Here is a 12833-nt window from a genome sequence, read left to right as displayed (position 1 = left end):
TCTGCCCCTACCCCTGCCCCTGCCCCTACCCCTACCCCGCAGAGCCTGTTTCTCATTAGGGTAACGGGCGCGGTCCCGCCCGGCTCCCGAGTGTTTGTAAACGTCTGACCCGAGGGCCGTCGCTTAACCCTTTGGGTGCCGGGCTGGGGGCGCCGTTGGGGGTGCGGCCCCGAGCCGGAGGGATTTAGATTGAAGATCGCTGCGGCCTCTTAGAGAGGTTTGAAGTACACGGTCTACGTGGGGGGAAATGGTAGCACCCCCACCCATACGCGGTCTGAGTCGCCAATCTCCGATCTAACTTTCTCTCATAGAAGAGGGCCCCTCCCTGCCTGCCCTTCCTAGAAAACCCAGTCCGAGTCTTCATTTCTCCTTCCGCCCAGGTGACAGGTATCCAACCCTGGGGCCCACCAGGTCGCAGGGCTCCGGGGCCCTAGTAAACCTGGCCAGGATTTTCAGGAGAGCCGGAGCGGGATGCCATCGGATAGGAGATTGTTTCCAGACCGCAGCTCTAGGGAGGAGAGAGCCGACTTCCCGTGGAGGCTAATTAATGGCCCCTCTGGGTGGCTGGGACAAGGGCAGCGGTAAAGCCCGGCCTGGAGCATCGCCCATCAGGGGCCGTGGACCTTTGAACTGTTCCCCAAGACGGCTAAATGTTCTTCACCTTAGGTGGGAGGGGGAGAGACGGCTAGTGGAGGGGCTGATTCTGCAGGGAAAAGGCTTCCAGAAGGCCAGGTCAGGACGGCCTCAGGCGAGGGACTTCGAAGGAATGGCTTTTCTCTCTTCAGAGCAGCCTGGAGCCACTCTGCACCCTTGGCCTCAGGGTTGGAGGGAAACGGGAGGAGAGTTGGTCCTTCCTTGCCAGTTGCTGGCTGCCCAACTCTTTAGAACTTCAGAAAGGGTCTTCTGTGGGCTCTCTACACTGTGGGCGCAGGATGTGGCCCCTTTAAGGCGCTCGGACCCGGAGCCCCTGAATTTAGACTAAGTTGGGGGTGGTAGTGGTGGCTCTCCCTGCGGGAAATGATTGTCACAACTGCGGGCCAATAGGCATCATTATGGTCGTTCCACACTTGAGGGACCGTTTTCCAATTCAGTTTTGTTCTTTTTTTTTGAGGGGGAGGTACTGGAGAGAGCACAGAGGGAGGGAGGGTGGGGGAGGACGAGGGGCGCGTGGTTTTCCCATCTCATCCCTGGAGGAGGGACTGAAGCATCCCGCGCAGCCAATCAGGGACAGGCTGGGGGGGCGCTTTGAAGAAGTTTAGGGAAAAAAGTTTGGAAAAGTTTTTATAATAACGAGGGGGCGTCCGGAGGGAGGCGGCAGCGGCGGAGGAGGGGGCATCTCAAGAAGGGGAGGGAGGGAGCCCCGGGTGAACAGCCGCAGCCTCCTGAGCTCCCCCCTCCCACCCAGACCGGGACCTGGGGGCTCTGGCCGGATCCATGGGGGCAGCAAGCTGCGAGGATGAGGAGCTGGAATTTAAGCTGGTGTTCGGGGAGGAAAAGGAGGCCCCCCCGCTTGGCGCGGGGGGATCGGGGGAAGGTTAGTGTGGGGCTGGGAAGGGGTCTTGGGGTCAGTGAGGGAAGGGCCTGGGGATCCCGAGTCTAGGGATTTGAGGGCAGAGGCCTGGGGTGGGGGATGAGAGGGTCAGAGGTTGAGGGGAGTCGCGGGGCTCGAGGGTCTGCAGAGGTGAGGCTGGGGTCCGGGCACCACTTTCTCCTTTTTAGGTGGTGACTGGGGTGGGGGTGGGGGTGCCGTTGGCTGCGCGCCGCCTCTCGGCTGGGCCGACTGTCACTGGGATGGGGGGCGGGCGGGAACAAGCGGTCCCGAGAGCCCGGGGCGCCGCCGGGGGAACGGGAGGTCCGGCTCCGGAGCTTGCCCCTTGCGGACCGAGCCCGGGCCCGCAGACCGGACGGCAGGCCGGGGGCGCTTTCGGGCCCCGCCAGGGCGATCCTCCCCCTCCCCTCCCCTCCCCCATCTGGCCGCAATGAGAGGCAGATGGCGGGGATTGAGCCGGGGGCGGCGGCCGGCGCTCGCACGGAATCGGCGCTGCCCGCGCCCCCCTCCTCCGCACCGGGCCCGGCACGCAGCAACCCCTCGGCTGCACCGCCCCCACCCCCCCAGATTGGGGGGAGCGAGGGAGGAGCCACCTCCCCTCGTCACCACAGCCCTGGCGCCCCCCTTCCCTTGGCCACCGTTGCGATGGCAACTGGGGCTCATGCCAGCGCCGTTTGGGGGTTTGGGAACCGCTGCTAATTGGGTTCATGTGTGAGTCGCCCCCAGCCCAGCCGAGCGCCTCCCTAAACCCGCCTCCAGGCCCAGCCCCAGCCCCTCTCGACCCGCCTCCCTCACCTTAAGACCCGCCCCGTTGGGTACCCCAGGTTCCAGGGCTGGGGGCTCAGAGTGTGAGGGTTTCCGAGTGGGAAAAGGCCTGGCACGCCTGGATCTATCTCCTCCACCTTCCCAGAGGTCCAACTTGGCTTTTGTCTCTATGGCTCTGAAGGGTTCCTGAGGACTCCTCCTTGCTGAGGAGGGGATAGCAGAGCAGGACTTGGGGCGGCTGGCCACTCAAGAATCTAGACATCTCACTTGCTTCTCTGTCCCCTCATCTCCTGTGGCATCCCTCTCTCTGTCCCCCCCTTCCCATTTTGACAGAACTGGACTCAGAGGACGCCCCGCCATGCTGTCGTCTGGCCCTGGGGGAGCCCCCTCCCTATGGCGCTGCCCCTATTGGCATTCCCCGGCCTCCACCCCCTCGGCCTGGCATGCACTCACCACCACCCCGCCCGGCCCCCTCACCTGGCACTTGGGAGAGCCAGCCAGCCCGGTCAGTGAGGCTGGGGGGACCGGGAGGTTGTTCTGGGGGGGCTGGGGGAGGCCGTGTTCTTGAGTGCCCCAGCATCCGCATCACCTCCATCTCTCCCACGCCCGACCCGCCGGCCACGCTGGAGGACAACGCGGATGCCTGGGGGGACGGCTCCCCCAGGGATTACCCCCCTCCAGAAGGCTTTGGAGGCTACCGAGAGGCAGGCGGCCAGGGCGGGGGCCCCTTCTTCAGCCCAAGCCCTGGCAGCAGCAGCCTGTCCTCGTGGAGCTTCTTCTCAGATGCCTCTGACGAGGCAGCCCTGTATGCGGCCTGCGATGAGGTGGAGTCGGAGCTAAATGAGGCGGCCTCCCGCTTTGGCCTGGGCTCCCCGCTGCCCTCGCCCCGGGCCTCTCCTAGGCCATGGACCCCGGATGATCCCTGGAGCCTGTATGGTCCGAGCCCCGGAGGCCGGGGGCCGGAGGATAGCTGGCTACTCCTCAGCGCTCCCGGGCCCACCCCAGCCTCCCCACGGCCTGCCTCTCCATGCGGCAAACGGCGCTATTCCAGCTCAGGAACCCCATCTTCGGCCTCCCCGGCTCTGTCGCGCCGCGGCAGTCTGGGGGAGGAGGGGCCAGAGCCACCTCCACCACCTCCATTGCCTCTGGCCCGGGACCCTGGCTCCCCTGGCCCCTTTGACTATGTGGGGGCCCCACCTGCGGAGAGCATCCCCCAGAAGACCCGGAGGACTTCCAGCGAGCAGGCAGTGGCCCTGCCTCGCCCTGAGGAGCCTGCCCCGTGCAATGGGAAGCTGCCTTCTGGAACAGAGGAGGCTGCGGCTCCTCCAGGGGGTCCTCGGAAGGAGGTGGCTGGCATGGACTACCTGGCAGTGCCGTCCCCACTGGCTTGGTCAAAGGCCCGGATTGGGGGACACAGCCCCATCTTCAGGTGAGGGTTATGCCTGACACCACCGCTGTCTCTAGCCATACCACTGCAGGAGCAGAAGGGTCAAGGGCTGGGTTTGAAAAAAGGTCTTAGTTCTGTGCCCTTGGCATTTCAAACAAGAATGTGCAACTAGCTTGACTGCTGCCATCTACCCAGTTTTAGGGAGAATTGAAAAAGAAGAAAAAAAAAATCATCCCCTATGGACAGATGATTTGCAAAGGACAATCAGTCCTTGTGGACCAATTAGAGAAAGCGCCCGCCCCCGCTCCCAGGAAGACCACTTAGGTAAAGGAGGAGTTCCTCTAGGGTGTCCCCCACCCCCAGTTCTGGCTAGCACTGCCTGGGCCTGGCCCTGAGGCTGGATTTCAGCCCTCCACTGGGTAGCAGGAAGTCTTCCTTCTTTATCTCTTAATTTCTAGGGCCTGACTTGTGGCCTAGAAGTATAGCTGCTAATTTGCATGAAATAGCATATATTTGCAAGTCAAAGAATTCTTATTAAAACAAGCAGTTCGTGCAGCTCTTCTACCCCTTTCACCCTCAAAGAATCCTGCCCATTTCAATAATCCTAAACCTTGGGATGTCAGATTGAGCCGGTTCTATCCAGAAAAGTTTCCTGGAGAAAGAGGCCTTAACACCTGTTCCTCTGGGTTCCTGTCGGACAGGTTTCTCACGCTCAGCACTATTGATATTTTGAGCAGGATAATTCTTTGTTGTGTGGGGTTGTGTGGGGCTGTGAGGGGCAGTGTAGGATGGTTTAGCAGCATCCCTGACCTCCACCCACTAGATGCTTGGAGCATCCCCGCCCCAAGTTGTGACAGCCAAAAACAGTTTCCAGACATTGTCAGATATCACCTTGGGGCAATTACCAGTCGAGATCCCCTGGCCTAGGGTGTCTGGGAGCTCCATACAGGAAAGTTGCACATCTGTAACCCTCAGCTCCCTGGAACCCACCTGTCCAGCCCCAACTAGTGGAAAGGGCCCTGGCCTGGGAACAGGACATGCTCAGTCCTGGTGTTTGTCAGTAGCTGGCATGCTTGGCCCACTACCTTCTACCCTCCGGGCCTCAGTTTCTTTATTTGAAAAACAAAGGGGTTAATCTCACAGGCCTTTTCTATTCTGAAGTGGTGCTTCTTTACTTGACTCTTCCCTTCTAGGTCTGGGGATGAGGATGGGCTTAGGGTTCCTCTGTATCCAGGTGAATCCTTGCCACTTCAGACCCTGTGCTCGGAGCTGGAGAAGGGAGTCTCAGGCCTGGTGCCATCTTCCACACTCTCAGGGGGCTCTGAGGGGCCTGTCCCCTATCTCCCCTTGCTTCTGGGCTTTTGGATTTCTTCATTTCTGCTGTTATTTCCTTTTTCCCACACCCACCCCTTCCTCCCTCACATTGCAGGGAGCTGGGATCCGTGCTGCCCTGACCAGGGTCTGAGGCTGCAGGTGACAATTGCTTTTCTCTCCTACCCAGGACCTCCGCCCTACCCCCCCTGGACTGGCCTCTGCCCAGCCAGTATGAGCAGCTGGAGCTGAGGATTGAGGTGCAGCCTAGAGCCCACCACCGGGCCCACTATGAGACAGAGGGGAGCAGAGGAGCTGTCAAAGCTGCCCCTGGTGGTCACCCAGTAGTCAAGGTAGGGGGCAGAGTCCCAGCCTGATAGCCTTTCTCCACTCCAGTCCCAGATCCTTGCAGAAGGGCTCCAGCTGTGCAGACCCATGGCACTGCCCTTTCCCACACTCCCTCTCAGCCATGACCCAGTAGGCAGCCTGGGGGAGGGGCTGGAGTTGGGGGAGGAAGGGTGCACTTCAAGGACCCGGATATACTTTCTACTCCTCTGTCCCTCCACCCCCCCACCCCCCTTCATCCCATGGGACACCAGCCTCCTGTCTGCTCTGGAAAATGATGGCCTGCCAGATGTGGGGGAGGGTTAGGCTGAGGCCAAAGTTCACTGGGAGTTAGGTTGTCTCTGTTGAGTTGGGCCAGTCTCTCTTGGAAGATTTTCCCCTTTGCCCAGCCCAGTTTGGGCTTTATTCCAAGAATAACACTGTGAACTCCAGGCCACGTTTTCTCTACAACTGGTGCCCAATTTCCCTTGGGAATCTCTTCCAGGATATCCTTTATCTTGCACCATCCTCATCCTCTGGTGGACTAAAAACCCAGGGATGGATGAAGGATGAGAGAGCGGGAATTTCACTGGGTGACTTCTGTCTCCATCTGCCAGCTCCTAGGCTACAGTGAGAAGCCACTGACCCTACAGATGTTCATTGGAACTGCAGATGAGAGGAACCTGCGGCCTCACGCCTTCTATCAGGTGCACCGTATCACGGGCAAGATGGTGGCCACAGCCAGCTATGAAGCTGTAGTCAGTGGTACCAAGGTGTTGGAGATGACCCTGCTTCCTGAGAACAACATGGCAGCCAAGTAGGTCCCCCCTCCACTTCCCCTCAGTCTTCAGGCTTTAGGACCAGTCTTTTCCATGGGGCCTAAGCTAGGCCCACTTCTTCCTCTTCCCAAAAAACCTAGACCTCATCCCTAGGAGCCAGTTTCAGGCCTTCTCACCATCTAGAAGAGGACTTTGGGGCTGGGAACATTCTGGAGAGGCCATCTCTGGGTTAAATAGCCACCCTAGGCTCGCAGAGAAGGTCATTCAGGGCTTTGGGTGGAGGGTGGGAGCTTCCCTCTTGGGGAGCATCACTATTCTGGCTTCAGCTAGGAGGGCTTGCCTTCCATTCTTTGCCTTCAGCATCGACTGTGCTGGAATCCTGAAGCTTCGGAATTCCGACATTGAGCTGCGGAAGGGTGAGACGGACATCGGGCGCAAGAACACACGTGTGCGGCTGGTGTTCCGGGTACACGTGCCCCAGGGCAGCGGGAAGGTCGTCTCGGTGCAGACAGCATCGGTGCCCATCGAGTGCTGTGAGCAAAGGGGCCCTGTAACATCTCTCTGTCTCTTGCGACCCTCTTGTCTATGTGTCTGTCTGTCCAGCCATCTCCTCTGCACAGTGTCCTGTGCCCTGTCTGTCCTGGGTAGCCCTGTAAAGGACTCAGCCCTTATTTCTATCATGGATGGAGTGAGGGCAGTGTTCTAATTTGCCCCTGCCTCAGACTCTGTCTCTGGGCTGGGCCGGAGCGGCCCTGTCCTCCTTCTGCCCCTGGGTGGTGCTGTGCAACTGTTTGGGTAGCTCTCTGGTCTACCCTGTTCACATCTCTCTCTGCCCAGGAGCGGCTCCTTACATGGTCTGTGTGACCCCAGGGAGACTTTTGGTTTACTTGTGTGTCTGCCACTGAGGAGGGCTCCTGCAGGGCCCTGTGGCAGTTATTCCAAGGAGGAGGGTGCAGAGGAGGCTGTCCTCTCCATGCCTAGCCCAGTGAGGCCTTTCCTGCCCTGCTCTGCAGCCCAGCGCTCAGCCCAGGAGCTGCCCCAGGTGGAGGCCTACAGCCCCAGTGCCTGCTCCGTGAGAGGAGGAGAGGAACTAGTGCTAACGGGCTCCAACTTCCTGCCAGACTCCAAGGTGGTGTTCATCGAGAGGGGCCCTGGTGAGTACCCACTGGGGAGGGGAGGGCAGGCAGGAAGGGCTTGGCACGGGCGGGTGAAAGGTCTCTGGCACTGTCATTAAACTAGCTGGTTGAGCCTCAGTTTCCTTATGTGTACAATGGGACAGATAGACTGCCCTTCCTATTTTACTGTGCTTCCCATGCGTATGACAGCAATCCAAAATGCTCAGGATGGTGAGCAAATGTAAGAAATGCACGGTCTATTTATTAAAGAGGAGCCAGCTTTGAGATAATTTCCCCACATGTGTATAGGGTATATGAGGAGAAGGGAAGAGGTGACTTACACCCTGACAGCCCCGCCCTGAGCCCCTCCTGAGTTATGGGCCTGGTGGCACAGCTATGATTATAAGAGCCGGTGAGGTGCCCCGGGATGGAGCTGCAGGGGTAGAGAGGGAAGACTGAGGGGTCCAGGTGCACCCACCAACTTGAGGCCTTTGCTGTCCCCCAATCCTGCCCACCCCAGCCCCTACACTCAAGTCTAGCACCCTCGGACCGTATCAGAGCAGATTCCCAGGTCTAGGTGGTGAGACTTGGGGTCTTGCCTTTCTTCAAGCTAGGACCCTTTGCTACCTTTGACCTTCCTCTCAGTGCTATCATGGGAGGGGTTGCTTGGAGTTGGGTGGGAGGGTTCAAGAGTTACTCCTGTCACTAACTCCTTCTGGTCCCTGGGCTGGCCCTGCCATTTCTCTTGGTCTCAGTTTGCTGCTCTCTACCTTGGGGACAATTTTAAACCCTGCCTCTTCCATTTGATTGGGTAAACACCCAGTGGGTTCCTCTGTGAGCCCGGCCTTGTAGGGCCTTCTGAGTCTGGCTTTGGCTCTAACAAGAGGGCAAATGACAGGGCACTGGGCAGGGGGCAGGAGGCAGGGGCCTGGGGCCTGGGGCCTGGGGCTGGGCTGGAGCTGTCTATTCCTCCTGCACAGATGGAAAGCTGCAATGGGAGGAGGAGGCCACAGTGAACCGGCTGCAGAGCAATGAGGTACCAGTGTCACTAGGGTACCCCCCCTGGGGGTGGGGGTGGGAGACGTCAGGAAATTCTCAGCTGGGTCCTTTGCCCATGGGAGTGGACTCCAGAAGCCACCTGTTCTTTTCCTGAGGAGGCCATCTGGCCACTCTGGAAGCAGGTTCATCTCTAGGGAATGGACTTTGCTCCTTAGCAAATGGAAAAAACCAGGAGGTGGAGTTTGGGTCCTTGGAAGGGCTGGGCTAAGCCTAGATCCCTGAGGGCTCCCTGCCTCATCCTCTGCTCTTCTCCAGGTGACACTGACCCTGACCGTCCCGGAGTACAGCAACAAGCGGGTGTCCCGGCCGGTCCAGGTCTACTTTTATGTCTCCAATGGGCGGAGGAAGCGCAGCCCTACCCAAAGTTTCAAGTTCCTGCCTGGTGCGCTCTGGGATAGCCCGTGGTGGGATATGGGGCTATGGGGAGCTGAGGCAGGGCAGAGGGATGGATAAAAGCTGGGGATGGGAAGGTGGTTGGAGGGTGGCAGCGGGAGGACTGCCAGACCTCTCACTACGTGTCGTCCTGCTTCCCAGTGATCTTCAAGGAGGAGCCCCTACCAGACTCATCTCTCCGGGGCTTCCCTTCAGCATCAGGCCCCCCCTTTGGCACTGACATGGACTTCTCACCACCCAGGCCCCCCTACCCCTCCTATCCCCATGAAGACCCTGCTTATGAAACTCCTTACCTGTCAGAAGGCTTCAGCTATGGCACACCCCCTCTATATCCCCAGACGGGCCCCCCACCATCCTACAGACCTGGCCTGCGGATGTTCCCTGAGACTGGGGGTACCACAGGTTGTGCCCGCCCACCTCCAGTCTCCTTCCTTCCCCGGCCCTTCCCTAGTGACCCCTATGGAGGACGGGGCTCCCCTTTTCCCCTGGGGCTGCCATTCTCTACTCCATCACCCTTTCGGCCTCCACTGCCTTCATCCCCGCCAAATGAAGCCCCCTTCCCTCCCCAGAGTGGTGTTCATCCCTCACCTGCTGAGGGATACAGTGAGGTAGGGCCAAGCTATGGCCCTGGGGAGGGGGCTCCGGAGCAGGAGAAATCCAGGGGTGGCTACGGCAGCGGCTTCCGAGACAGTGTCCCTATCCAGGGTATCACGCTGGAGGAAGGTGGGTGTGGGACTGGGGGCTGTGAGTGTGAGTGTGTGCAAGAGATTGCTCTGCATGTTTGCTGAGGGCTGGAGCTTGGCTTTCCTGAGATTGAGCATCCTTGGTCCCTCAGGGCCAATTGCAGGGACTCAGGAGGCAAGTGCTTGGTGCGTGTGGCCACCTGAACCAAGTTAACTTAATTCTGAAGGGTGCATGGAGTACCTGCCCCAACCCTTCTCCTGCCTCTGCCCCAGATCACAAAATCTCAGGCTAGAAGTACTTTCAAGATCATTGAGTCTAGCTCCCTCAATTTGCAGACTCAGGCACTGAATTTCAGAGAGGGGCAGTGGCTTGCTGAGGGCCCAGTCAAGCTCGTTTCCCTGTGCCTCAGCTTCCCCCTAAATATGGTGACTGTGGGCAGGATTGGTGATGAGGAGCCTTCACACTTTGCCTCTCCTTCCTCCCACTGGCTACACCCACCTCTGGCCCTGCTGACACCGATTGCCCGGATGTTGCAGGCCGAACCAGCAGGAAAGGGCTGGGATGGGGGACTGGAAGCCCACCACTGGTGGATGGAGTTGAGCAAGATTTGCTTGGGAGCAGGTATCAAGACATGTTGGGGAAACTGAGGCCCAGTGGAAGAGAAGCCAGTGGAGGAGACTAGAGGCATCCGAGACTGAGGCCTGCCTGGAATGGATTGGGGGTCTCTGGAAAAGGAGGGGACCCGCCCCTAGCCCAATCTCTCAACTGCCCCTCCTTTACAGTGAGTGAGATCATTGGCCGAGACCTGAGTGGCTTCCCTGCACCTCCTGGAGAAGAGCCTCCTGCCTGAACCATCGCCTGGCAACCCCTGCCCCCCAGCCCTGCCCACTTGCCCTTCCTCCTGGGGTGGTGGTTCCAGAAGCTTGGAGCCAATCTGGTTCCTCTTTCCCCGGCTTTTGCCTCCTCTCCCCTGCTCTCCCTCCCTTCCCCTAGCTGAGGTGTGGCCCCTGGGCCTGGTGCTGCCGTGAGGGCTGGGGGAGGGAGATCGTGGAGGACTGGGATGGGGTGGAGACAGGCGGGGTGCGGGTCTGACTGGACTGAAGGCTGTGTCTAGATTGTGTACAGGCAATGGTGGCGGGAGACTGGGGACAAGTTGATGGGTAATAAACTGCTCACTGACTAGTGCTCCAGGCTCTAGCACTCTTTGGAGAGAGAGATGGGGCAGCTTACTCTAGCCCTGGCCTGAGGAGGCTTAGAGGTGGGAAAGAGATGGGATGTGGCTGGGGTCATTGCATCCCAAAGAGCTTCTCAGTGCAGGGGGGCTGGGGAGGGTTTGAAGGGGCCCCAGAAGCTCCCTAGCTGGGGTGAGGTTGGAGGCCAGGGCTTTAGGCCTCTGTTCCCTGCGGATTCAGATTCCTTTAGGAGTTTGGGATGGGGCCCAGGAATCTGTGTATTTTCAAGTTCCTTTCCCCTGCCACCGCCCAGATGATTTCGATTCATAGCCAAGGTCAGGAAATACCAGTCTAGTCCCTCTCCCTCATTTACAAAGTAGGAATCTGTGACTCAGAGAGGGAAAGGGGCTTGCCCAAGATCACACAGCTAATCAGTAGCAGGTTGAATGTCACACTCCTGGGCTCCTGCCCCCAGCTCACCCTCAGACACTCTGACCCACGGGACCCAGGCCCCTGAAGGGTTAGAGATGAGGGAGGGCTGGCATGGGTCCATCCACACTCTGGATTCTCCTACCCTTGGGGACTGTGAAGACATTCTGGAAAGATCTGTGCTTCAGAGGTAGACTGTAGGAAGCCAAGCATCCTCCCCAGCAGCTCTGGATGCCTCCTGCCCTGGGGCACAGGGCATGTATGAGCTCCTGGCCTGTCCTGCAGTTGTACCCCCTGTCACGGTGGACAGCCTGGAAACCTGGTTTGTCCCCTGTCTTGACAGCCTATGGGGCCAAGGCCCCAGTGCGTTGGGGAAAGTCAGACCTTGTCTGCCCTGCCCCCTGGGGCCTGAGTACCACTAGCCTGAGCTGGCCAGGCCTGGTTGCAGGGTGCTGTGCCCAAAATATATTCAGGGGGTTAGTCCTGGGGAGATTTGCCTTACCTCAAGGCCGGGGGGACCTCTACGTGCTGCCAGGTCTGGAAGTGCCCATGTGTTCAGGGGTGGGTGTGACAAAGGCTGGCTGTGGACTGGAGGACAAGAGAAGCAGATGATGCTGGTCCCGTCCAGTCCATTGCTGCTTAGCAATGAATTGCCTTTATCTTTCTGAACGCAAACTGCTGTGAACTAAACTGACATCATGTGATCAGCTTGCTGGGCCTTGGCTGCTGTTCAGAGATACCGTCCAGCAGGAGGCAGTCATCACCCTGTAACCCATGTCAGAAGAGGCCCCGGGGGCAGGAGTCAGATCCAGCATCCAGCTCCCCCTAGATCTCTGACAAGGCGGGGTCAGACTCTGTGAATGGAAAGCTGTAGTACTTTCATTTTCTGGCGGTTTTGTTTTCTGCCAGACCACTGCCATTCGTTCATTGCCAGACGTTTATTGAGCAGCTACTAAGTGCCAGGCAGTGGGCCCTGGAGGGCCTCTTAGCCTTCTGGGGCAACAGTAAGTACCCGGCTCATTATAACTCAGCAGTTCAGCTCAGTAAATGTTTCTATGTCAGGTCTTGGGGGCCAGTGAGCAATTTTAATATGGGGTATGGAAGGAGCAGAGAGCAGGGGTGCTCTATCCAGCTGTGAGGTTAGAGGGGGCTCTAAGGGATGCCTTCTAGACTGAGACCTGAGGCATGACGGGATTGAGCAGGCTGAGTAGTGGAAGGGCAGGCCAGGTGGAGCCACCAGACGGGCCAAGTCCTGGAGGCGAGAGGCAAAGAAGGCAGGCGGATGGAGGGCCTGGCATGCTTGGAGGACCATGAGAGGTTCTGTTTGGTGGGGTTTGAGGACAAGTTAAGTTCTGGAAGTGGGGGAGCTATGAAGAGGGACTGGAGAGGGAAGCAGGTGCTGGATTCTGAGGGGCCTCGTAGCCATGCGGGGGAATTGAGACTTATCCAAGGATGATGGGAGCTTTCCCACTATACGGTAGGCCTTAAGCTGGGAGTGACACAATAGATTTGCCATAAAGTTCTTCCTTGAATTGAGCTGACATCTGCTTCCCTGTGACTACTCTGCCAGGGCCTTGTTCTGCCCTCTGGGCTCATACTTTATGGGCCTAACCCCTCTTCCCATTAAAATCCCGATGTGGGTTGGCCTCCCCAGGGTCATTGTCTCTTCCCAGGACCCCTACAGACATCCAGCTCCCTGAGACTGGCGCTGGGAGAGAGAAGAGGAGGCTGGATCTTCAGCTGGTGCCAGAAAAGACTTTCTTGGCCAGGGTTTCTCAAAGTGTGGTCTGAGGATTACTTGCATTTGAATCATTAGGGTTTATTTTCCTTGTTTTCTGTTTTGGTTTGTAATGTAGATTGCTAGGC

General features: G+C 58.6%; 1 protein-coding gene across 1 annotated transcript; it reads left to right on the top strand.

Moving 5' to 3' along the window:
• Positions 1-1327: 1327 nt before the first annotated feature.
• On the top strand, positions 1328-10550 carry NFATC4 (nuclear factor of activated T cells 4). The gene is made up of 10 exons (XM_058540832.1): positions 1328-1534; positions 2648-3743; positions 5203-5365; positions 5954-6153; positions 6476-6648; positions 7129-7269; positions 8211-8266; positions 8545-8671; positions 8824-9405; positions 10149-10550. Exons 1-10 carry the CDS (start codon positions 1435-1437, stop codon positions 10214-10216), a joined length of 2706 nt encoding a protein of 901 aa, XP_058396815.1. The 5' UTR covers positions 1328-1434; the 3' UTR covers positions 10217-10550.
• Positions 10551-12833: the final 2283 nt, after the last annotated feature.

The sequence above is a fragment of the Diceros bicornis genome, chromosome 5 (genome assembly GCF_020826845.1).
Source record: "Diceros bicornis minor isolate mBicDic1 chromosome 5, mDicBic1.mat.cur, whole genome shotgun sequence".
NCBI classification, from domain to species: domain Eukaryota; kingdom Metazoa; phylum Chordata; class Mammalia; order Perissodactyla; family Rhinocerotidae; genus Diceros; species Diceros bicornis.
The sequence above is the reverse complement of the archived record's forward strand: the minus strand, read 5'-3'. Positions and strand labels throughout refer to the sequence as shown.

What these genes read in the sequence shown, in the direction of transcription:
- NFATC4 (XM_058540832.1), top strand. Translation starts at nt 1,435, where the DNA reads ATGGGGGCAGCAAGCTGCGAGGATGAGGAGCTGGAATTTAAGCTGGTG. An exon ending in ATCGGTGCCCATCGAGTGCT is followed by an intron (nt 6,649 to 7,128) that starts GTGAGCAAAGGG and finishes CCTGCTCTGCAG; the next exon opens with CCCAGCGCTCAGCCCAGGAG. An exon ending in AAGTTTCAAGTTCCTGCCTG is followed by an intron (nt 8,672 to 8,823) that starts GTGCGCTCTGGG and finishes CCTGCTTCCCAG; the next exon opens with TGATCTTCAAGGAGGAGCCC.